The following is a 22,692-nucleotide window of genomic DNA, read 5'->3' on the forward strand; positions in this document are numbered from 1 at the left end:
GAAGGTACTAATTTATAAAATTTAAAATTTACTTTTATCAGATATTTATACAGCTTTGATTAGTCAACGTTGCTCAAGTTAAATTCAAGCAATTCTTTAGGGTTTCCTTAATGTTTCGTAGAGGGCAGCACTAAACAGTAGGTTGCTTTTGCCACACAGCACGCGGGATATGCAGCGAAGTCTGCTAAGTGGCTCGATAGCGCCGACTGGCGACGATTGCGCATGTTCGTTTTGCAGCGAGTTAACATATTCTATGGTTAACACGTGCTTTGCGGTTTCGATACAGCCGCACAAATGAGACCGAAGCTTGTATGCTTAGCGCTGCGTCTGGCCGCCAAGTTCGAGAGGATTCCAACTTACCGCCTTCGTGAACCACAGTGGAGTTTTCGCACATGTAGTCACTCGAGTGTCCAAGAGAGGCACCGAGACGCGCAGTCGCGCGTTCCGTCGTTGAAGGCGGACATTTTCGAGGCGATGAAGGGCTACCCGGTGAGCTTTGATCATCTTTATGATAGTGTGGTGCGGACGCTAATAAGACAGGGTTTCGAAGACAAGCACATCGTCCAGGTAGTCACCAAGGCGCCGCGGATAATCGAGTTGCATAGGTCCCTGAGCGACATTCTCTCCTTCTGGAGGACTTTGTTCAGGAGTGAGCCCGTTTTCTTGCAGACGATATCCGAGTACCCCGAACTCCTCTACTTGAGTCCCGAGGCAGTCGAAGAGAGGCAGAAGGAACTGTTCACAGTATTTCCTAACAAGGACATTGTCAAGCTGGTGGAGACATGCCCGCAAGCGTTTATCGACGACTGGGACGAGATCATGGAGAAAGTGAACTACATAGGGCACGCCATGGTCATCAGTCCGGAGCATATCGTCAGTAGCGCCGCTCTCAGCTACAGCTTACTCCACATCAAGACGAGGCATCAGTTCCTGCTCTGCTGCGGCAAATACCGCACGCCAAAGCCCAAGGAAGTTACGACCACTAATCCACCCCTGGACAAGATCGTCGGGCTGCCACTTCGCCTGTACCTCAACATGTGCGGAGTCACGGCTGAAGAGTACTACGTGTTTGAAAAACTTATGAAAAAAGAGCAAGAACGGGAAGCAGACGAGGATAGCGACGACGACCTTGATTAGCAAATCGCCTGTTTATTCCTTAGGTTTGCTGATGTGTGCGGCTTTGTACACGCGCCAAGTTACCGAATTGTAGGGCCAGAAAGATGCCCTATCTCATCGTGTATTCCACAGTGCGTGACGTGCGCTGCCTTTGACATGGTAGCCAAGCCCGGTGCGCTGCACGCGCTGGCCATCCTGAATAAAGTGCGTATACGAGAAGTTCGATGCGTGTAGCTGATATGGATTACAAATGACACGTTGCAATAATTCTCTCCTTCATACTTGCTGTTGTTTGCAGTATGCAATATTCGCGATGAAATCCTTCGCGAGAGGCCGGATAAATCTCAAGTTGACCTCTATAGTACACGACAGGACGAGATGCCAAGATGGGGAAAACTTCCAGCTGTGTCCGTCCTGCAGCGAATCTAGTTGGGCATCCGTTTCACACAAATATTGTATTTGTTTATACAAAATTACTCATCCAATTTCCTCTGAGAACTGCTTTGCTGTATTAATCATTTAGAAAATGTTCATGATGTGCTGTTGGCTGGAAATGTTAATGAAATTCGATGAATGCACCACACAGCAATTGAATGCCACACCTGGCGCAGCAGCACAAAAGAAGAGCACATGTGCACAGAGTGAGACAGCAATGCCAAAGGGAAAATGTCAATTCGATAATTACCGTTCAACTTGTCTTAGCACTTTTATTTACAGATGATAAAAAATTATAACACTGCTGGGCATTCCTGCACGACTTGTCGTGCATTATCTTAATTAAAGAACAGGTTATTTCATTCAAGTTGCTTGGGATTCCATCAATTGAGCCACAATTTGAAATGTTGGATCACCAGGATGCAAGGACGTGCACAGTGCATTGAACCTCCACAAGCCATCTGTAATGTCTGGGAAAATGCAACTGCATGAGCCTGATTCAGCTGCATTTCATTCACAACTTGTAAAGTGGACAGTCCACACTGTCACCCATTTCCACATAGATTGTTTTCTCCTGGGAGTAGGCTTGCAGTGCTGCCAGGCCATTTTCTCGTCCGTATCCCGACATCTTGTACCCTCCAAAGGGTACCTCTGGTGGGAACACATTGTAGTTGTTTATCCAGACGATGCCTGCTTGAAGCTTCTTTGCTACTCGGTGGGCTCTCCTCAGGTCTCTGGAAAAGAAATTCAGACAGCCATGATTAATTAAGGCAGCCAAAGATATGCTATAGATAGAACTCCTTTCACTTTTAGCCTTAATGCTAAATGCCAGACATGTACGGTCCTGTGCAAAAGTATTGCTTAGGATTTTTCAAACTGATTGGGCATCCCTGGAAAAAATAGCTGCCAATTCTTGTTTAAGGTGTACTTACATACCCAAAGAATGTCCTAAAGTAGAAAGAATTATATCATCTTTGCTAGCTGATGAAAAAAAAAAAAAGTCAGAAATAGAAGGGACGTACATTACGTGTCTTACGGGTATGTGTGGTACATTTTCTTGCACTTGATATCTTGCACAATTTATGTTGAAATTATGTGGGTGAAAAACCGACATAATTGATTCCCAGCCTACCAAGCATGCAAACATTGTTTGCTCGAGTTCATAAGCAATTGTGAATCGATAGTTCTGTACCTCTTACTGCCTCACATCATCATTTCGTCAGCGCTAACCATGAATATGCTACACTGCAAACCTCATATTGTCACAATAACTGCAGTGTTATCTGTAACTTGCATTGCAAGCTGCATCATCTGACAGATGACCACTGCCAAAATAGATATTTCACATCAGGTGGCATAAGTTTGCTAGAATAGACAACTTACTTATAACTTCATGTTTTTCATCTGTGTGCCTACAATTGCCAGCCTATGACAATATAACTGAGACAAATGGTAATGACCTTCTACAGCCACTCACTTAGTCATGACGCCAGCAGCCAGTCCAAAGGGGCTGCCATTGGCTCGGCGCAGAGCTTCTTCCTCGGTCTCAAATGCAGAGACGCTGACTACTGCACCAAACACCTCCTCTTGCATGACTCTCATGCTGTCGGTGCAGTCGGCTAGCACACAGGGGCTGAGGTAGAAACCGCCAGACAGGTCTGGGTTGGCAGGAGTCACCCGCTCCCCACCACACAGCACACGTGCTCCCTTTTTGCATTTTGAGGGGAGGAGGAGGAAGATAATGCAAGCAATGTGATATGACAGCAAGCGGACATACTCAAATACAGAGCCTGAGAGAATTTACAAAATGTGCAGTTGTGAAATGTGCTGCAAGTTCTGTGCTAAATGGGCAAAGCAACACTATGCATGCGTTGAATAACTTGCCCACGTGTTTAGATCATCCTGTCATGAACATCTGAGCCAAACGGTTTGTGTCTATAGTTGCAAAGAGTGTACAGTATAGTCCACTGTTAAAGGAGCTGTAAGGCCACATGCTTGCTTCATATGTTTTCACAGTGTTGTTAGTTGCTCACGTATTATGCATAAAGGGCAGAAGTCCACTCCATCGCATGTCTCGGTGGCACCAGCTTGGATTTTCTTTTTGTTTCCGAGTACTCGGAAAAACCAGCGTGGTGTCGAGTGACGAGTCACAGTGCACCCTGTGGAGGCGCTGAACGGATGCGAACAAAATCGGAGAACATGGTCTTGTAGACACCACATTTGAATTTCGCCAATGGTCATTATTTGAGCAAACCTCAAGTGACACTGGCATATGCGGCGTTACAGTGCCATCTCTCAAACTCATTGCTGGCTAGAGACGTCGCCGAGGTTTGAAATGGACTGGCAATAAATTGTATGTGCCTAGCGTTTCTTGCTAAAGCCTTGACTGATATTTTCAGCCACAGGAATGCAACCTATCCCTGTGGATTGTGGGCTAACAAACTTGGCAATTCCATTGGCAATTGCATTGGAGAATGGGCCAACAGTGCTACTGTCCTTTTTCTTTGTCTGTTTGACCTATATTAATCTAGACAATATCCTGTCCCTCAGTCTGGACTGAAATCAGGATTGCCGATAGATTATTGAGGCTCCGTACAATGTACATTAAAGTGAGTCTGGCTGCAATCAGATTGGCTGATTGACCATCAAGGCACCGTACAGTAGTCTGGGCTCTAACAGTCATTGAGACAGTCAAATAGAGAGTCACTGCTTACACTTATTGTTCAAGTTCTAATTCATTTGCTTTACCTGATATGTATTTACATAGAAAACTTTACCTATAAACATTTCTTGACCACCTGGTCAACATCACTTCCTGTCTGTGTTCGATCATCACTGCCGATCATCATCCGAGAAACTTCACATTCTAATGAAGAATGGAGAAACAAGAACAGACATAAAACCTACTGGCGCCGCATGACGACAAGCAACTAGTAGGCCTTCGGTAAGCCAGGCACAAGGCATCGGAGGGCCACCAGCCATTTCCACAAGCGTTGAAAATTATCTGGACCAGGATGTCAGGCAGCACCACCAGCTGCAACGAGTGAGCAGAATTTTTCGAGTTTTGTTCAAGTTAGCATGGAAATTGTTCAGCGAGGTTAACCATGTTTATGCATAGAATGGCAAGCAGGATGGAGGATAATGTAAACTTTGATATTACATCTGAAAAAAGAGAGGATCAGAGATGGCAGGAACTGCAGAGCTCTGGAAACACCGAATCTGAGATGTAGGGCACAGTGTAATTGTTACTGAGACACAAGGAGCTCCGCAACATCCATGCAGGCTAGATCCAGAGGTTATGGCGGTGCGAGGCTTGGAAATGGAAAAGGTGCGCCTGCAGCTTGAGTGCTAGCGCATCGCTCTATGAAGAGTGGAGCTCAAGCAGTTCACCTTTGGTGTCGGAAAGAAGCGATCACTGCCATACCGGCACCAATGAAATATTCCATTGTACTAAAGTCTTGAAGCCATACCGGTTGCTGTGTGATGCAGACGTTTCAATGTGGTTTGATGATTTGATGAGCTATGTACATTTGATTATGCCTGTGCTGACTGAGCATGTCCGTTATCTGTTGCGTAACCTCAGTGAAGAGGAATGTTCATATTACAAGACTCTAAAGAAGGCAGTTTTAAATGAACTCAAGCTCATGCCAACTGAATACTTTGGGATGTTTGAAGAGGCATCAAAGAGAAAGAATTAAACTTCGGTTCAGCTCGTGTCTTGTGTTAAAACTTATTTCACCACCTGTATTCAATCTTGAAATGCAAACGCAAGAGGAGCCGTGATGGAGCTTATGGTCACTGGCTGAATGAAAGCTATTCTGTGCTCAGAGGGCCTTGAATATGCTCGTTTGCATGTTCCTTTGCGAGAGGACAAAGATTGCTGGAGATTTTTGAGCAAGCAATGAGGGGAAGGACGAGCAGCCGGCTTTGAGGCACCACCTGAGAAACTGCCTCACCCACCGAAAACCAGTTTAAAGAATCACGTAAATAGTGAACAGGGTCACTTAGCTAGGGACTGCCCTCAAGCATTAAGTAAAGATTTGCAAAAGACTTGGTTGACTGCACCAAAACAGAGGGTACGCAATGTTGCCATAGTAATTGAAGAACCATCATTGCCAAAACAAAAAATAGCGATGCTGAGCGCTAGGGTAAAAGTCCTCAAGGAAAATGCTAACTCAAGCAGATCAAAGCCTGACCCTATCCTGATAGTGTCAGGCAATATAGAAATGGAAGCTGTGCTGGACACAGGTAGTGAGATAACAGCCATTCATGAAGGGATATTGCCAGTTGCTTTGAGGGAGCCGTTGGGAATAGTAAGACTTGAATTGACACTTGGAAACCATTACAGCCAACCTGGCTGTAATCACCAGAGGGCTCTGTATATAGTTGATGATATAGTTGATGTTCTCATATCCGACATTCCTGTAGAGAGTCCATACATGGACTCTACATTCTGAAAATTTGACATACCCACTGAACAACTGACGATTCTTAATTCAATCTGCAGTTGTATGTTTCCTTTTGAATATGCAAAGAATAGGGTTAAGCGAAATTTTTAATGGATAGAATTGACACCTAAAGATTTTACAAGTGCAAAAACCATGCGTAGAAGTGGTGGGTATTTCAGTAAATAAATGAAGGAAGAGCAGGTAGTCTTTTGAACAAAACTGCAACCTCTTTGCTACTAGTACTACAAAATTATATTTGCTTCAAGTGTTCTTGACTATATCGTCTAGCGACTCCCCACATTTATTCACCATGTTCGAAAAAGGCAGCAGGTTTAAACAAAAAGGACATATTATGACCATGCATATCCTACTGTGCACTACTGTGTCAATCATCTTCAGAAGAATGTGCCAACTGACTGGGACGCAGTAGAGCACAGTCACCTGAAGATGATTATATACCAACTTTCCCAGGTTTCAGTTCTTTCGCTGTGACAATCGTCACTACACGAGCAAGTGTGAATAGCTACAGCCCCGCCCATCTCTCATTTCCCACACTCAGAAACGAGCTGTCCAGAACTGGAAATCAAAGGCAAATGGAGTAATCATTACGCATCGCTCCTAGAGCCTCATCAGAGATGCAAAACCCTGCATTGTGGATGTACCTCCTTTTTAGCGCCTTCGATGTAGGACTGGACTAGTGCTGCATGCTCAGCGCTGATGGTTGCACCCACAGTGGTCTCTGGGTCGGAGGGGTCACCAATTTTGAGCTTCTTGGTTGCCTTCACCAGCTGATCCAGAAACTCTTCCAGCAGTGGCTTTTCTACGAAGACCCGGGTGCAATTGCTGCACACCTGCAGAGCGAGGAGGGAGTGCAGGTGCCACAGTTGCCAACAGACTCTTTTCCAAAATGAGTCGAGAGAAATGCAGGCACAAATAAAGTTGGCTGCAATCCAATCAAGAGACATGGTGCAAGAAAATGAAATTCTCAAGTGCTAAGAAGATTTGATTAAAATTGACAGACATATTTGGACTATCATTGCGAGCCTCTTGGCCAAATTTCATTTCTCACTAAATTTTCAGAAAAAGCTGTGCCTGGTACAGGCATTCAGTCACTGTGCCTGCTTCAACAACCATGGTTTTAGAAATTAAAAGACAGCTTCCTATGTTTATGCCTTGGTAAGCTTAAGTAGGGCCCGGTGTGTGCAAGTGGAGAGTTATATTTTTATATTTGTTTCTTTCTGCAAAGTAAACAATGATCCAAATGATGACATTATGTTTTCTTATTTTTATTTCTTATCCTGTTTTCTTATTCTAATGAGCTTAAGCAATTTCACTGTTTCATTATTAAATAAACTAAAATGAAGAAGTCTGAGCCAGAAAAAGCAATGCTCTAAGCTGGTCATGGTACAGAATTTTGTGACCAGGGCTTTAATCCAGGCATCGGCATTACCAAGCTTCATAAGCACAAGTGCAATGGTGAAAAGTCATGCTGTGTAACACTCATTGGTTAGAATACTAATATAAAAAAGTGAACACAGTAAAGGCACTACTTACATTGTACGATATTATAAGCATATTACTACACAATTTTATTGCCGTAATTTTATTTGTTCTTCATGCTCAGACAACAGGAGTGATTCACAAGTTTTGGCTGTATACTGAGCCATTGCGACGACATGAATGGCAGGCTGAGCCATAAAGGGGATTGCAGTTTATAGCTTCCTAAGAAAGCACAAGCATAAAGAAATACTTGGAACATGATACAGGAGCAAAGCCTACAAAACTGCATTTCCAAAAAAACCAAACATCAAGCTGATCTAAGCTCTCAGGTTGTTGTAACATCATAGTCGTTAAGACAGTTGCATTAGGAAAGTAATAGCGCTGGATAATCCGAAATTGAAGAACTGCAAGCCTCATCTTAAATAAGAATAATTATGTCGTTTCAATGTGTTCAGAGAAGACACTGAACATGTGGCCTCACACTGCCACGCCTACCTGAAAAAGCTGACGCTCAAAAATAAGCAAGCAACCAAAACTTACCTCCCCTTGTGTTAGAAAGTTGCCCAGCAACGTAGCCTTCACAGCTTCAGTGGGTGATGCATCAGCAAAGACAATTAGCGGAGACTTGCCCCCCAGCTCAAGGGTACAGCGCTTCATTGAGTCAGCACAGCGGCGCATGATGGCCTGCCCAGTAGCTATGCTACCCGTGAAACTCACTTTGGCCACATCCGGGTGCTCGCACAACAGCTCACCTGTCTTGCCCTCGCCCTGTAACAAGCAATGCGGTAATCAGTTTATTAACCAGTGACATGATACACGTCTGCTTCAAACTTCGACCTTGTCTCCCAATTTCATGCACTGAGCAGTTGTAGTAAGGGCCAGGACATCAACAGTCATCCTTAAAGGGACGCTAATCAGCAACGCTAAAGGTCTGAACTGGTAAAATATTCTTTTAAAGCTTTCTCTTTAATAATTTGGTGAGAAAATGTTGATAACTAGTGGAGAAACTAAATACCAAACTTGCCGTTCTCAAGTATTGCACCGAAAACTGCGCTGGTATATCAGTGAGATGTCACTGACTTCAAAGTGCTTTCTAAGGTTTGGGCCACTCTGACGCAGTAAAGGTTCTCAAAATTTGTTAAGCAGAGTCTTTAGTTTCCCAATAATGCAGTGTTGTCCTTAAAGGGGCCCTGAACCACTCCTCGGGCTTGGTGAAATAACATAGTCCATGTGTAGCATATGCTGCTGTGAACATCACGGCCAAGTTTTGCTGTCGTATGCAGTGTGTGGAGCTCGCAAGCGGAGCGTGACGTCACCTTTCTCCCTAACGCTTCCTTTTCAACAGAAGGCTTTGTCGTCACTCTCTCTAGATGCACTATTTTGTCATCAGCCACATTATTTTGTCGTTTCCTTAGATGGCTGCTATTGGCCGATAGCTAACATCAAGCTGCGGTCGGCTACATGGCGTAGATATTGCGGCCGCCCTGGTGTGCCGCCACGACTCCATTGGCTAAGCACACTGCGATTCGCTGAGGACAACTGCATTTGCCTTATGTCCAGCGTGTCGTAGGCACTAAAGGCAGGAGTCGTGGTGTCTACGTTAACATCCAAAATCAAATTTTAACTGCGCGCCAAGGTGACATTTAGAAGGCAGAGCGTTGTGGGCATGCTCCACTGCGCCATAGCCTTCACAGTGCACGGCATCGAAGAAGGAACAGGATCACAGCAGAGGCCGTGTTTGATTACCAATAACTTCGCTTCTGCTGAACGCACTGAAGTACTTTTTGCGGCAAAGTATTTCTGAAATAGCCTATTTTCACTTCAAGTGCCTGTCTCTACTTCAATAGAAAGTGGTTCGGGATCCCTTTAACTGATAAGGAATTAACTAGACCTGGGCATACACTATCAAAATTAAGGATGCCATGGCAAGCTGGTGTGAGAACTTCGAGGCAGCAGCTCCATTAATCTTTTGCTGTGCCATCCTATAAATGACAGACTTCACTTTGCTTCCTCAAGCAACCCAAATTGAGAGGAGGCATGCTCCCTTCAATTGCAAGTTCCTCAGTGATTAACATTCAGTTCACTGCCAGTTTGAAAGTTCAACTGTCGTTGATTTCGATGGCTGTTCAGGGTGACCGTGTAAAGTGGGTATAAGTCATGTCATGGAACTGGAAGACTACCTGAAAGGCTTCACAAGCATGATCACTCTAGCAAGACTTAGTGTTCTGGCTTTAGCGACAATTTAAAATTTATTTCACAGTTTCACACACGCAGCTTGATTCCTACACTTGCATGTGCTGTAACCTATCTTGGTGAGAGTTGCATTTTCTTTATTGCAAATGCATAATTTACTGATACAGTTTAACTAAATATTAATCTTTAGTATCCTTTTAACATGGTAAAGCGCATGGAACAGGTCACAAAAAAAAGAAATTGGTAAGGCAGTTGAACAAAGGAACTGCTGGGTGCCTAACTACCCTCCATGCCAATAGCACCAATACAAGGGCTGCCATGTGATATCATTTAGAACTGCATTCTCATGGCGACTGAAACAAAAACTACATTTCTTTTGCAATTTCATACACAAAGTGTGTTTTCCACACCAGCGCCCGGTGGCATACCTGGACAAGATTGACGACACTGTCAGGCAAGCCGACATCGCGGCAGATCTCGGACAGCAGGATGGCCGACAGGGGTGTCAGGGGTGACGGCTTGAAGACAAAGGTGTTGCCGCAGACAAGCGCAGGTGCCATTTTCCAAGACATCACCTGGAATGGGTAGTTCCACGCACCAATGGCTGCCACCACACCAAGTGGCTCACGGCGCACCATGGCAAAGCTTCCTCCAGGCAGATCGAACTGCTGACCTGGGCGACAAAGTGAAGGGCTGCAGAGGTCACATTGTTTGAGCACATGAAGCTGCTACTGAACAGATCAAGCATTTATTTTGCCTGAAGACAAATAAGGGCATTTTGTGACTGGCCATTGCCAGTGATTGTCATGTTATCACACCAATTGCTATCACGAATGGCAGATGCCCAAGGCCCAGCTGATGAGGGAATGCTCTTATGCAAGAGAAGCTTACAAAATACAGACTCATACACAGAAGAAATAATTTACAAGTTAGTAAAATGACATCAAAATTTCAGAAATCAAATTATGAGTTTCCTGAAGCTGCAACATATGATTCTTTTGTAGCCGCAGTGCCAAGAAAGTAATAAATATCATACAATCACAACTTACTTTTTTTATACATCTAAGTTATGTTAATCATGCTTTGTGCTTTTTAAGAAAGGCTGTCTTTAAACAGTAGTATCGTAGCTTTCTTTCAAAGAAAACCTTTTCTAAAGCATAAGAATTTTATATCCCCTTTTGCAATTTGTTTGTGAAGCCTACTGTATTAAGGTGCCGCTTGCTTAACCCATGCAAAAAAGTGTATAAAAATGAAACCAGTGATGTCTGCTCTTCCATGTGCCTTTCACAGAAACAAATAATGCCAATTGACACTCAGATAAACGATCCAATGCAGGCATAGGCTTCATGGTTGCTTAATTATTCAATTTCCCCTAAAACATTTATTTGAATAATGTAAAAAAAGATATTCACAACTTAAAATTGAAACTGATGCCAGTTCAGTATCTTACCTTGAGCTAATTGGGCATTCATGCCAAATGATAACGAGTGGTGCAAGATAACAATGACATACGAATCGATGGAACTTTTGCCAACTGGGTGTGCATCTTATCAGCAGACCAATTTCATCCCATTCAAATCTGCTCTGCCAGCATGACCATGACTGTAGCCCACACTGCTTTCCCAGTGTACATAGGGTAATGTTGAGGGAAATCTTATTGTGGATTTTTCCAGTGAATTATTAGGTGACATAGAACCCTAACACAGCTACAATTGCAGTCTTTTTGTTTTTACAACCCTGCCTCCTGCACATAGACAAGAAAAGTACCATAGACTTCTTAGCATAGTTGCCTTTCAGAACACTAAGGACTGCAACCACTGACATACTTTGCAGCAATGACGGCCACACTTCAACTCATGGCGAGATCTGTCCACTCATTATTTTGCCCCACCCTTCATAATTCAAATGCCAATCGTACCAGTATCTAAGACATGTGTACAAGTGCATGTCCAAAACGTGTACAAGTGCATGTCCAAAGTTGGCAGCTGCAGCAGCATAAGAATATAGGTACCTTTTATTGATGCTGCGATGCCACCATAGTACTCGAGCACGTCGGCGCAGCCGTCAATGTCAACAAGAGCTTCCCATATGGGCTTCCCTGTGTCAATCATTTCAATCTCAGCAATTTCCTGCTGCCTTTCCTGTTGAAAAAGGACAGTGTAGGCATTAGACGTAGGCACTGGTCCTAACAATGTTTTATGTCCTTACAGTAGCAGTGCTGGTTCTTGCATCACTTACTGTCAGCCTTTGCAACTAGCATTGTTTTTAAGAACTCATCACAAAATTCATGTGACTTTATGTACGTACATAAATGCAACGCAAACAGCGCCGAAGAGAGCATATGATATAATGCTGGGCATAGATGAGCTAACCAATGAATACCAGTTGCTTTTTAATCTGGTGTCGCAAGAAAACGCAAAAACGAAACAGACACACTTAAGTGGAGTCAAAGAATGTTCAACGTACTCTGACTTTTTGTGCGATGGCCGTGAGAAATTTTCCACGCTCCCCATGGGAGAGTGCTGACCACCGTTCAAATGCCTTCTTGGCTGCAGAAACTGCTTTGTCCACATCTTTCGGTCCGGAGGAGGATACGTGACACAGTACTTTGCCTGCAATACCACAAAGAGGGAGTCGCACCAAGCAAACTGGCACAGCAATTGTTTCTTTTGCGAGTGGATCTTAGCTAAAGCAGACATATTTCGAAACATCCGACAATATTTCGAGAGCTCTCTATACTTTTCAAATATTTGGTGTGCAAGCTTCCTAAACTCAGCTTTCAATAAGCAATGTATGCCGAGTACCTCAAATGAAGTTAGGGTATTGCATTCCGTCATACTTATTGAGAGCTAGGTCCTAACGAGTTATGACCGTGTCCGTTACCACGATACATTTTAACACAGTAAGCAACTGTACCACTTAAACACATTCGTTTCGCTAGACAAATTAACAAAGCCGACAAATAATTCACAAGTTTAAAGCCAACGAAAATAACTGCCAGCGCGCCCACGCTTCCCGAGCAACTGATTTCTGACCTGTCGCTGGTTGCAGTACCTTGATTTCCCCGACGGGATCGGTGGCGGCAACTTTCTTGCCAGCGATAAAGTTATGTGGCTCAACGTAGAGTGAGCGCTTGCTACAGCGCATGGTTTTCGCGAACATTTCACGTGTTTTACACGAGCTGGGGCAGCCGAAGCACGACCGAGGGCATGACCGGTGCGATCGCCGCGATACAGATTAAATGGAAACCATGGCAACCATATATCACACGCAAGACCAATGGCAAGACGCGCGATACGCGCAAGTGTCACTGCTTCTGTTGATAGCAATTAAGCCCATAGAACAACGATAATGTTAATCCCTGTTCAAATAAGGGGCCACGGAAGACGTAAGTAAACTGGAAATCAGCACCAACAAACCGCTCAGACCAAACCAGGCGGGCTACTGCGTTTTCAGTGCATCGACACCATCGCAATCCAACCATCCGACATGCGATCCAACAGAATCAAGTACCGTATCCGTCACAAGTAAAAATTGAATTAAGAAAAACAATAAAAATATTTTCATTTTTGCATTAAAATACTAATATTAAAGTTATATTATATGGCACAATTGTACTTACATATATATGCGTTCGTTCATGTAATTTTAATACAAGCTTGTCACGCACAGTTGACCGGCAAACATTTACAATGGGTTCGTGACTAGACTAGACGAAAGCCAAATACGCCTAGTGAATAAAAAAGGACGGTTGAAGGGGTTTGCAGGCACAGATCGACCACTCAGTTCGCTCGAAGAAGCGTGAACAAATTCACCTGCTTTACATTTGTCCGTTTGCTGTGTTAACAGAAGTGTTATGAACCCTACGGTAAGTCGTAATTGCTTGAGACGCCGCGGTAACAGAGCCGCATTCCCGTTCTTCGGTTGCGGGCTGTCAGTCAATGGAACCAGATATATTGTTGTTGTTTGCTTTTCAGGCCTGCAGGGATCAATTGAACCGACTCGTTAGTATCGAGAAGTACTTTCCTAATAGTTAACGGCGTTATTAAAGTAATACGCGGCTTAGCGTCGTGACTGGCGTGATTTTCGCAGCTCACCCTACTCATATACGTGCGTTCGATGTTTTTGTGTTTCGATGCTCTCTCGCAGGTCCTGATGAACGTGTCGCAGCATTCTGTCATGCAGTCCGTGGACAAGGAGAAGATATTCCAGTGGATAATTGAACTCTCCAATCCGGAGACGCGCGAAAACGCGCTTCTGGAATTGAGGTTAGTGATGCTGCCTGATTTTGGGGACTCGTTGTTTACAAGTGCATTCGACCAACGCAACTCATTTTCATTAAAAAGTACTGATGCGCGCGCTTATGAAAACTGCATGGATAGAAGCGGGCTGTATAATTATGCAATCGCAGTGCCCGTTATCGCTCGCGTTTTGTACTCTGGCCCGCAAGAGCTCATGCGCGGTGAATCCTGCGCCGCATCGGTTGAATGTACTAGTTCTAAGCGCTCTTAAAGCTGACAAGATTTCGTGTGTTTTCGGGCCGTACATCACGGATGCCGCATAAATGTGCACACGCCATGCGAAAGTAACTCGCTTGCAATCTCGCGAAAAAGCGAAATTTCTTTTATGTAATTTCAGGGCACACTGCACACTTTTAGATGCATACCTGTGGATCAGTTTTGTAGCTTCATCGTAGAGCTAGAAACTTCATCCTATTTCTGGTTTACATCCATTAAAAGCCTGTGTGTGCTTAAATGCAAAACAGTATGTATTGACTACTCTTTCAGGATATCGAGGTAATGACAGTGAAAAGCAGCAATGCCAACCCTTGCTTGCAGGAATGTTGCGTTCTGTTGCTGGACCGTAAATGTAAAGGGATGTATTGCGGAGAATGGTTGTGGAATTTAGTTTTCTTGGTAATTTAAAGGCTTCTGAAAACTGCTGGAATGAGAATATAGCCACGGAGTCCACTATTGATGCTGAAAAGGCAGACACGTATTGACTAAATTCATTATCTAGCTTTCCAATTTCATCCAAACTGTCTTCATGATTGACACCTGTTTTTATGTGGTAGAAGATATATTCACTTTCGGTCATGCTGAATGAATTTTTTCACCAATTTATCCAAGCATATTCCGAACCGAAATGAAAATTTTGAGGAATTGCGAGGTAATAAATTCCTGACACAGAAATAGTTAACCCATTACATCATATACAGCGGCATATCTGAAAGATGTCAATATTCGTAAAACTTGCTTTATGTATGCAATCTCTAAAAACTGAAAAACTACTGTTTTTTTTTAACCTAGAACGCAGTCTTGTTCACTCACTTGCACAAGTAGAGTACGATCTCACTCTGCGTTGCAGGCTGCATCACATGGATGTTGCTTGAACAAGCTAACCACATGAGTCATTGTGTGTGTGTGTGTGTATATATATGTATATATATATATATATATATATATATATCTATGCATTTGACTTTGAAAGTTGAATGCATTTAAGGGGCTGTGACACGGTCCTCTACTATGCTCACTTTGTTATTGTAACTAAAAGTGAAGCAGCCAATATGTGTGGGAGAAAAAGAAAGAAAACCTGGGCTCTCGGCTACAATTTACCTCAAATTTTGAACGTGTTCTCTGGTTTCCTACCACCGACGGTGACTGCCGTTTCGGCATGTCTTGTGTGAGGTCACTGCTCTGCTGACTGCTCTGAAACAGTACAAAACCACATCGGATGGCTTGCTCCATACCCAATGGTGCAGCGAGGGAGTTGTGGTTAATATGTGCCCTCGGATCTGTCACATGTTCCATAAAGGTAGCACAAACCAGAGAACACTTGTAGAAACTGTCTCGGGCTGCCTGCCAAGGCGCAAATGCAAAAAAAAACTAAACACATGGCGACTATGACATATTTCCAGTTCTTGCAATTCGCAAAAGCATGACCACCTTTCAGATTGGCTTATGTTACTCTGAGGGAGCCATAGCTGAAAGTGCAACTCATTTCATCACCAGTTAGTGTTGCCAGCACTCAACTGTGATGTAAAAAAAGATCGGACACAAATTTTCTGCTACATTGAATGCACTCAAATTTTGCCAGCTTGCTGTGGGTTGTGTACAGTTTAACGTACAACGCATAATTCAAGCTAAAAAATGTGTTGTCAGGGCCCCACTAAAAAACTGCTACCTATGTTGTAATGGAATGTGCTCTACCATTGAAGCGTGGTGCAGCAAGGCTTTCAGTAAACAAGACAAACGCATCAGCTGAGAGCCTGTTTTATTGCTATGTGGTTTGTCCCATGTACATACTGCCTGCCATGTGTGTTCCATTCCAACCTTGGACTCTCTCTTTGGTTTTATAGAGCACAGGATCTGTTGTGAAGCAACCATTTCAGTAGAGGGCACACAAAACTGTGATGGCCATGCCTGAACTTGCTAATTCTATCTGGTCTTGGGTTTCACTCCAGTTTGTTGGTTATAGCATTGCATATTGCTCTGAGGACACGTTTTAGTGGCGAACATGTTTTAGTGGCGATTTATTCCGATTTACAAAACAGAAGTGCAATTGTGGCAGCTGACTTGGGCAATGTTTCCTCAACTGGCGGCTTGTAATGTGCGACTAATTTTAGTGCTGCCTTTATCATGATGAATAGGAAAAGAACATTTTATTACTTTTAGCATTTGTGAATAAATTGTCCAGTGGCGTTCTACATAATGCAGGCACTTGGAAAATGAGTGCTTCAGGGAATACAGCATCGCCCAAATTGCCCAGTTCACTATAATATCGACATCATTCTTTGGCTGTGCATTGTCACAAGCAACTAGTGTAGTGGGCCTTCACTTTAGCACGTCACTTTTGTCTCAAGAGATTGAACGATAAAACATATTTGGATGTGTTGGTACGTAACTGACGTTGTAACAACACATTTTTAATTGTGGAAGATTACTGACTTAAACGCAGGAAAGAGCGAGAGATTAGTGTGTAATAAGCCGTTTTTATTGATTTGCTTTTATTTGAAATAGTAATCAAAAATGAAAGTTGAATTTTTTTGCTGTAGGCTTTGCTCTTCAACTGTAATGGGACTATAGGTGGCTATGCCACTTCATTGCATATTCTACTTTGTGGTACCTTTAGGATTCAGCTGCACTATGTGTATATTAAAATTATTTTTTTCTGGCTATGGTTACATTACATAAGAAAAAGCTGTGTGCATGCAACAACACTTATGCATGTGTTGTGTACAACTTTGTAGTTTGTTCTTAATATCTTCTGCTCTGTTCATATGACCTGCTTAACATCTGTTATGATGGGCAGGGGCAGTGTTCTGCTTTATACAGGGACGAAGTGGTGCTGATGATGCCAAATGACGGTACTGTGCACAGACTGCTAAAGGGTTCCTGAACGACTCCTGGGGCTTGGTGAAATAAGTCCATGGATAGCATACGCTGCTGTGAAAATCTCGGCCAAATTTTGCTGTTGTGCATGGAACGGGCAGCTCGCAAGTGGAGCATGGAGTCCAGTTTTTCTCAATTTTTTTCAACTAAGGCCGCCTCCTCTCGCGTTTTAAAGCTGTTGGCATCTTGCATGTGTCATTTATATGCAGGATTCTCATAGACGGCTGCTATTGACTGATAGCTGACATCAGTCAAGAAGGGTGTTTGGATCAGTGCAGTTCTTGCTGGTACTGTGTATGCTTATTGACGCAGTTTACTAAACAGGCTAAGTAAGTGAAAATCTGGGTTTCGAATTTCGATAAGAATTGCTTCCGGAAGAAGCCGACTATCGTTTGCTCACGCTCGGCCACGGTCGCCCGCACAGGGATTCGAATTTGGCCACACTGCTTATCGGTGCTGTAGCCGTTGGGTCTAGCCAATTTCAGTTAGTCTTGAGCACTCAGTTAGCCGTGCACCACGCAAGACTTAAGGTTGGACCACACGTATACTAGCTAGCCCAACGCTCATTCCCGGCCTCCTGGGTAAACTTCGCTTCATATTGAGCTGATGGTGCTTCAATATGCAGAGTTTGGATGTGGCTACTATCATTCGGTCAAGCTGGTGCAGGTCAAAGCTGGTTGGAGTGGTCAGCATGGCCAGACTGGAGCACATGAGCATGAGTGCACGCTCCAGTCCTGTCGTGCACACAAGAACATTGCGCTCATGTAGCTTCATCTGTCTGTGTAGGGAAGATTCTGCGGCCATCACGGGACGTTGTGACGTGCCCACTCACCGAGGACTACGACATGCTCCAAGTAGTCTTCATGGGTCATGTAGGCACAAAAATCGGTAGTAGTAGTGTCTAGGAAGATCCAAAATAAAGTATGAACTGTATTATGGGCATGCCCTGCTGTGCCGTAGCCTTCGCATTGCAAGGCATTGAAGAAGGAGCAGGAGCACCGCAAAGGGGATCAGTCTCTTTGATAGCTCTTAACTCTACTTCTGCTGAATGCAAGGAAGTACTTTTTGCTGCAATGTATTTCTGAAATAGTCTAACTTCAAATACATCTTTTGACTTGCATAAAAAGTGTTTCAGTGCCCCTTTAAATGGCACAACTGTTGCATTTCCTGTGCACTGTTTTCTTAACACTGCTATTGCTTACTTAAGTTGACCCATTCATCCTCGGTGCTGTTCCCCAACATTTTACTTAATAACAGCCTATTGCAGGAGTCTTGTGGCTTTTCGGTAATACTCTTCGGTATTACATGCTGAATTTCCTATGCTCAACAACCACACCGGTTAACGGGCAATTTAATGTACTCGCAGCAAGAAGCGCGAGGTTGTTCCCGACCTGGCTCCGATGCTGTGGAACTCATTTGGCACCATTGCAGCTCTTCTACAGGAAATCATCAACATCTACCCCGCCATTAACCCTCCAACACTCACGGTGAGTAGCTGTTCCTTGATTCTGTCATTGCGGAGGGAAGAATTGGGGAGTAATGTGGAATAAGCTGGCTCTCCCCAAGTTATGCTTTTCTTTTTTCTGCCCATGGTTTAAGCAGGATGCTTGCTTGTCCGTCATTGTCAAACGCGTACACAGTCGTTTCCAGTGATATCGGTGCAGAAGTTGTTTTTGCATTTTACATAGGCGTCCAGCAGTGATCTCCCAGGTTCCAAATCGGCAGCAAACTTTGTTGGGGAGCATAAAAGCCTGAGGCATGTTTGATGGTTGTCATAGCCACTTCATCGAATGTATCAAATTACAGTGTTAACAAATCCTGATAAGCATGTAACAAACCGCAATGGTATTCTCGTCAATTATAAATCGCAATTCTCTCTTTTCTTCATCCATATATTTAGTCCATATTTTTAATTTTATCTGCTCTTTATTTATTGGTCATCTTGCGCAAGTGACATTGGAGAGAGCAGTGCACACATAACAGTGTAAATATGTATCGTTTATTAGATAAATAGTCTGCACAATTTGAGACATGAACAAACAAGCTACAATGCAAATTTTCATTTCCAAGATTGCTGAAGTGTGTGAAATCGATTAAGATGGAACTTGAGCCTGGATGCAATGTTTTATGAAAGCTGTACATTCTATTGGCTGACTATGCAACAACATCACAAAAATGGTGCTTGTTACATTCCTTCGCGTCCAGCACCATGAGAGCACAGCCAGTGGCAGGGCTCTTAATATCATAGGGCGAAGGTGAGAAGCAACTTGGTGTGAATCGGTTGATTCACCATCAATTTAGAAGTCGGGATGTGGAAATATCTACAACATAGGCAAACTGAGGCACATTGCAATTTTTCTAGCATGACCCTTTCACTGAAATTGTCACATGCTTCTCTGTTCTCACATTGTTGTTTTTGCACCTTAACTTGTAAATGTAGCCAGTTGTTAGCCTTCTCAAATTGACGTGTATGGCCACCAAGGTGATGGTGCTCAGTCTTGTCTAGTTGCAGAAAATGCTTGGGTGGGGAAAGTGTGTGAACACCACTGTTTTTCATTGCTTAGGGCGTCAACTAAGAATTTCAACCTGATTGGAAACCTTTACAAGTGATTAATAATAGAGTATGTGGATTTACATACGTGAGCTACACAAATAAACAAGACTGGGTAATTTATGCACATAAACTTCGTAGAAAAGACATAAACCTTCTGCAGCCAAACCGTAACACGTACCCACTTAAGTAATTCTGGTTTACATAAAGTCTTAATGAATCCCCCACCCTGCCGCCATTGGACTTATGTACTGGCTGACCTCTTAAGCCATAGTCGCTTACCGCATGCCAAATGGTTAGTGCATAGTATTTACTTAATTTGTAGATGTGTACAAGCACGGAATCCACGAAATGTTGCGTATATAGACCTTGGAGAGTGAAATTGTGGTTTATGGACATTTCGTGGACTGCTGGCCACCAATAGTGATGTTAAAACATGATGGCCATGATGTATTTCATGCTCCCGTTGCTTCTGGCAATTCCATGTTGTCAACAACGGCAGCCTTGGGACATTGCGTTGACCGTTCTAAGGGCGTTCGCAGAGAGGTGGGGCCTGATGGACAAACTGGCTTGCGGCCTTGCTTAGTTTGAGGATGCCGTCGTCGCTGCAAGGCCGACACAGTGGCAAGGAAAAATCACATATTTTTTTGTTGCGATCCAGCTTAATGCATACCTGATCCACATTCCCCAGCCACTAGGTATCAACGAGGTTTTACTATATTTGAATGGACAATCGCCTGCCAGTAACACATTGCCGAAGTGTACATGTGAAGCTCACTCGGACTTATATCTGCAGGGGCAAGGAAGCTTCAAAATCTGTAGTAGTGGAGGGTTCCCTTTGCTTATTAAGTCAGACCAGCTGCGTTGTGTGTTCCTTGGCTACGCTCGGGAAGTTGCTCTCATGGTCTTGGGATTTTCCCCCCTTTGCGGGCTGGAAGTGCACTGCACATAGGCAGCCTCTGTCCTTAATAATGACCCATAGGCAGTGCCTTCAAACATAGAAAAAAAAAAAAAAAAGAAAGATAAAAAAAATCAAGTGTAAAGACGCTTGTCTTATTTTGCTCATGTGAGCACAACTGCTTACTTTTGGTAAATAATTTGGGGTGATTGATGCATTGATTGATTGGGAGGTTGATCAATCAATTGCACAGCTCTAGTTTGTAAGCTTTAATGTTTTTTGTTGTTGTTGGTTCAAGCTGCATAATGGGAATTTTCCTTGTAAGACTTATTCCCACTGGCGCTCTCTCTCTCATGCTTTCGTGCAGGCCCACCAATCCAATAGGGTTTGCAATGCACTGGCACTGTTGCAATGTGTGGCTTCACACCCAGATACTCGCACCTACTTCCTTGCAGGTAAGGAATGTGTAGGCTGGTGCTTGGGTGTGGACTTCTTGTAACTTAGGTACTGGTTAAATGCTGGCAGCCTGTGCTGCAGATGGCAGTAGTACGTTAGAATTGGCTGACATTGCTCAGCCTGACAAAATGAAGTTCTTGATGCAAAATATTGTTTCACCAGTTTGGTGTTTCGCTGGTCCAGGAAAGAGCTATGTAATATGAAACAAAACTTAGTAATATTGAACAGGACCATTTTAACTTTTGTATGTCGAACATAATTATGAAGCTTTGCCTTTCTCCTGAGGTAAAGAAATGACGGAAAAATATTTTGCAAATGAGTTAACTACGAAACGCATCTTATTTAGTCAGTTTGCTTACTTGCTGTCGGAGGAAAACGGCAGGCGCAACTTGTTTGAACTGTCAGATTTCTCGTCCAAGAACAGCTGCTTGTTACTTTTCATGTACCGCAGCACATTATCATGGGGTATGGTAAATGCGTTTGTGATGCAACGCTTCTCAAAGGCATTCACCATGCTTTTACTGGGCAGTGATCAATAAGCATTGAGCACCCAAAGTGCAGGCATTGTCATCACTGTAGCTGGCTGTGGTTACTGCCAACCATTCATTCGTTCTGCTCGCAGACCTAGTCCCTAATGTGATTTGCCTCCTGTCAATAGTAGCTTCGGGTTTCTTGCACCGTGTACGCGGACTGCAGTGGTTCACAAGGCCTGTCTCTCCTGGTGCCTTTTTGTCATAATGGGTAGTCATTCCACTGCAGTCCGATTACGAAGCATTAAAGGTGTGCCTGCTTATACAAATGCGGTGCCTCCAGTGAAGAGAAAACTTCCCGCTTCATGAAGTGAAGCACTCATGGGCTAATGCAACCTTCTTGCGATCGATCCAATTTGTCGTCACCAAGAGAACTTGTGCGCGATGCTCACAAAGAAGTACAGTTAACTTCGGTTAATTTGGCCCTGACAGGAGCGAGGAAAGTGGTCGAACTATCTGGCATGTTGAAAAAGAGATGGACAAGAACATTGACATATACTGCCTATTTATTTGACAGTACACTTGTGACAATTCAAACATGTCTGCAAATCGACTGCACACCCACATTTTATGGGTTCAAAGTAGAAAAGCAACATACAAATTACATTAGAGCTCCTAAACCAAGTATAAAAAGAACATGCACCCAATTTTTTAACATGAAAAACTTGGGATGCCTCCAACGGGGGCAATAGAATAGAGACGAGGGTCTCTTTAGGGTCCATCATTATCACTCTTGGACTAGCACTTTATCAATCACTATTAAAAACATCTCATTCTCTGTACGATCCCTGGCGCATTTGATATTCTGCATTTATTGAATGATTCCACTACAATCACTACAACCATGCCTAGGCTAACTAACCACTTCACTAATTCATTCCCTGACTCGTGCAGTTCTCCAGAATGCCAAGAACGCGTGATGTGGCTTGTTGCTGCTACCTTAATATGCAAGATAACTGAGTTTGAGTGGAATTTTAATTAGCTTTCGTAATCAAACTGAAAGCAGCACTTCATAGTTGCCATGATATATGTGAACTTTTGTCGCCATCTTGTGATGGCAATAGCGATGCTGTTAGACTGGCTCTGACAGTGGGTCGTTGCAAAGATGGCTTTGGTTTCATATTGGATTGCATGCCCAAGCAGTTTCCGGATGGATTTTCTTTGAAAATGA

General features: G+C 43.5%; 3 protein-coding genes across 5 annotated transcripts in view; 2 read left to right on the forward strand and 1 right to left on the reverse strand.

Annotated features, from left to right (window-relative positions):
• The first annotated feature begins 164 nt into the window (after positions 1 to 164).
• Positions 165 to 1,335, forward strand: LOC126541568 (transcription termination factor 4, mitochondrial). The gene has a single exon (XM_050188383.3). It carries the CDS (start codon positions 295 to 297, stop codon positions 1,135 to 1,137), a length of 843 nt encoding a protein of 280 aa, XP_050044340.1. The 5' UTR covers positions 165 to 294; the 3' UTR covers positions 1,138 to 1,335.
• A 462-nt stretch (positions 1,336 to 1,797) lies between these two features.
• On the reverse strand, positions 1,798 to 13,105 carry LOC126541562 (4-trimethylaminobutyraldehyde dehydrogenase A-like). Of its 2 annotated transcripts, XR_008614750.2 has the most exons (9): positions 12,728 to 13,105; positions 12,159 to 12,304; positions 11,704 to 11,833; positions 10,121 to 10,365; positions 8,040 to 8,267; positions 6,662 to 6,850; positions 4,459 to 4,585; positions 3,029 to 3,258; positions 2,194 to 2,285 (listed from the first exon to the last, which is right to left on the reverse strand). XR_008614750.2 is itself a non-coding variant. In XM_050188373.3 (8 exons), exons 1-8 carry the CDS (start codon positions 12,852 to 12,854, stop codon positions 2,066 to 2,068), a joined length of 1,515 nt encoding a protein of 504 aa, XP_050044330.1. In that variant the 5' UTR covers positions 12,855 to 13,105; the 3' UTR covers positions 1,798 to 2,065. The 2 variants fall into 2 exon arrangements, 1 of the variants encoding a protein (XP_050044330.1); XM_050188373.3 differs by lacking the exon at positions 4,459 to 4,585 and having other exon boundaries at positions 1,798 to 2,285.
• A 279-nt stretch (positions 13,106 to 13,384) lies between these two features.
• Rcd-1 (Required for cell differentiation 1) overlaps positions 13,385 to 22,692 on the forward strand; it is a 30,846-nt gene continuing 21,538 nt past the window's right edge. Inside the window, exons 1-5 of one of the 2 annotated variants that reach the window (XM_050188380.3) lie at positions 13,385 to 13,560; positions 13,670 to 13,696; positions 13,842 to 13,960; positions 18,453 to 18,573; positions 20,903 to 20,990. In XM_050188380.3, the coding sequence (XP_050044337.1) occupies positions 13,549 to 13,560; positions 13,670 to 13,696; positions 13,842 to 13,960; positions 18,453 to 18,573; positions 20,903 to 20,990 (367 nt within the window). In that variant the 5' untranslated portion in view covers positions 13,385 to 13,548. The remainder of the gene's footprint in view (positions 13,561 to 13,669; positions 13,697 to 13,841; positions 13,961 to 18,452; positions 18,574 to 20,902; positions 20,991 to 22,692) is intronic. The other variant, XM_050188381.3, reaches the window with a different exon arrangement.

This window comes from Dermacentor andersoni, chromosome 2 (assembly GCF_023375885.2).
Source record: "Dermacentor andersoni chromosome 2, qqDerAnde1_hic_scaffold, whole genome shotgun sequence".
NCBI classification, from domain to species: Eukaryota; Metazoa; Arthropoda; class Arachnida; order Ixodida; family Ixodidae; genus Dermacentor; species Dermacentor andersoni.

What these genes read in the sequence shown, in the direction of transcription:
- LOC126541568 (XM_050188383.3), top strand. Translation starts at nt 295, where the DNA reads ATGAGACCGAAGCTTGTATGCTTAGCGCTGCGTCTGGCCGCCAAGTTC.
- LOC126541562 (XM_050188373.3), bottom strand. Translation starts at nt 12,854, where the DNA reads ATGTTCGCGAAAACCATGCGCTGTAGCAAGCGCTCACTCTACGTTGAG. An exon ending in CATCGCAGCATCAATAAAAG is followed by an intron (nt 10,366 to 11,703) that starts GTACCTATATTC and finishes TTTGTCGCCCAG; the next exon opens with GTCAGCAGTTCGATCTGCCT. An exon ending in GCTGCTGGCGTCATGACTAA is followed by an intron (nt 2,286 to 3,028) that starts GTGAGTGGCTGT and finishes TTTCTTTTCCAG; the next exon opens with AGACCTGAGGAGAGCCCACC.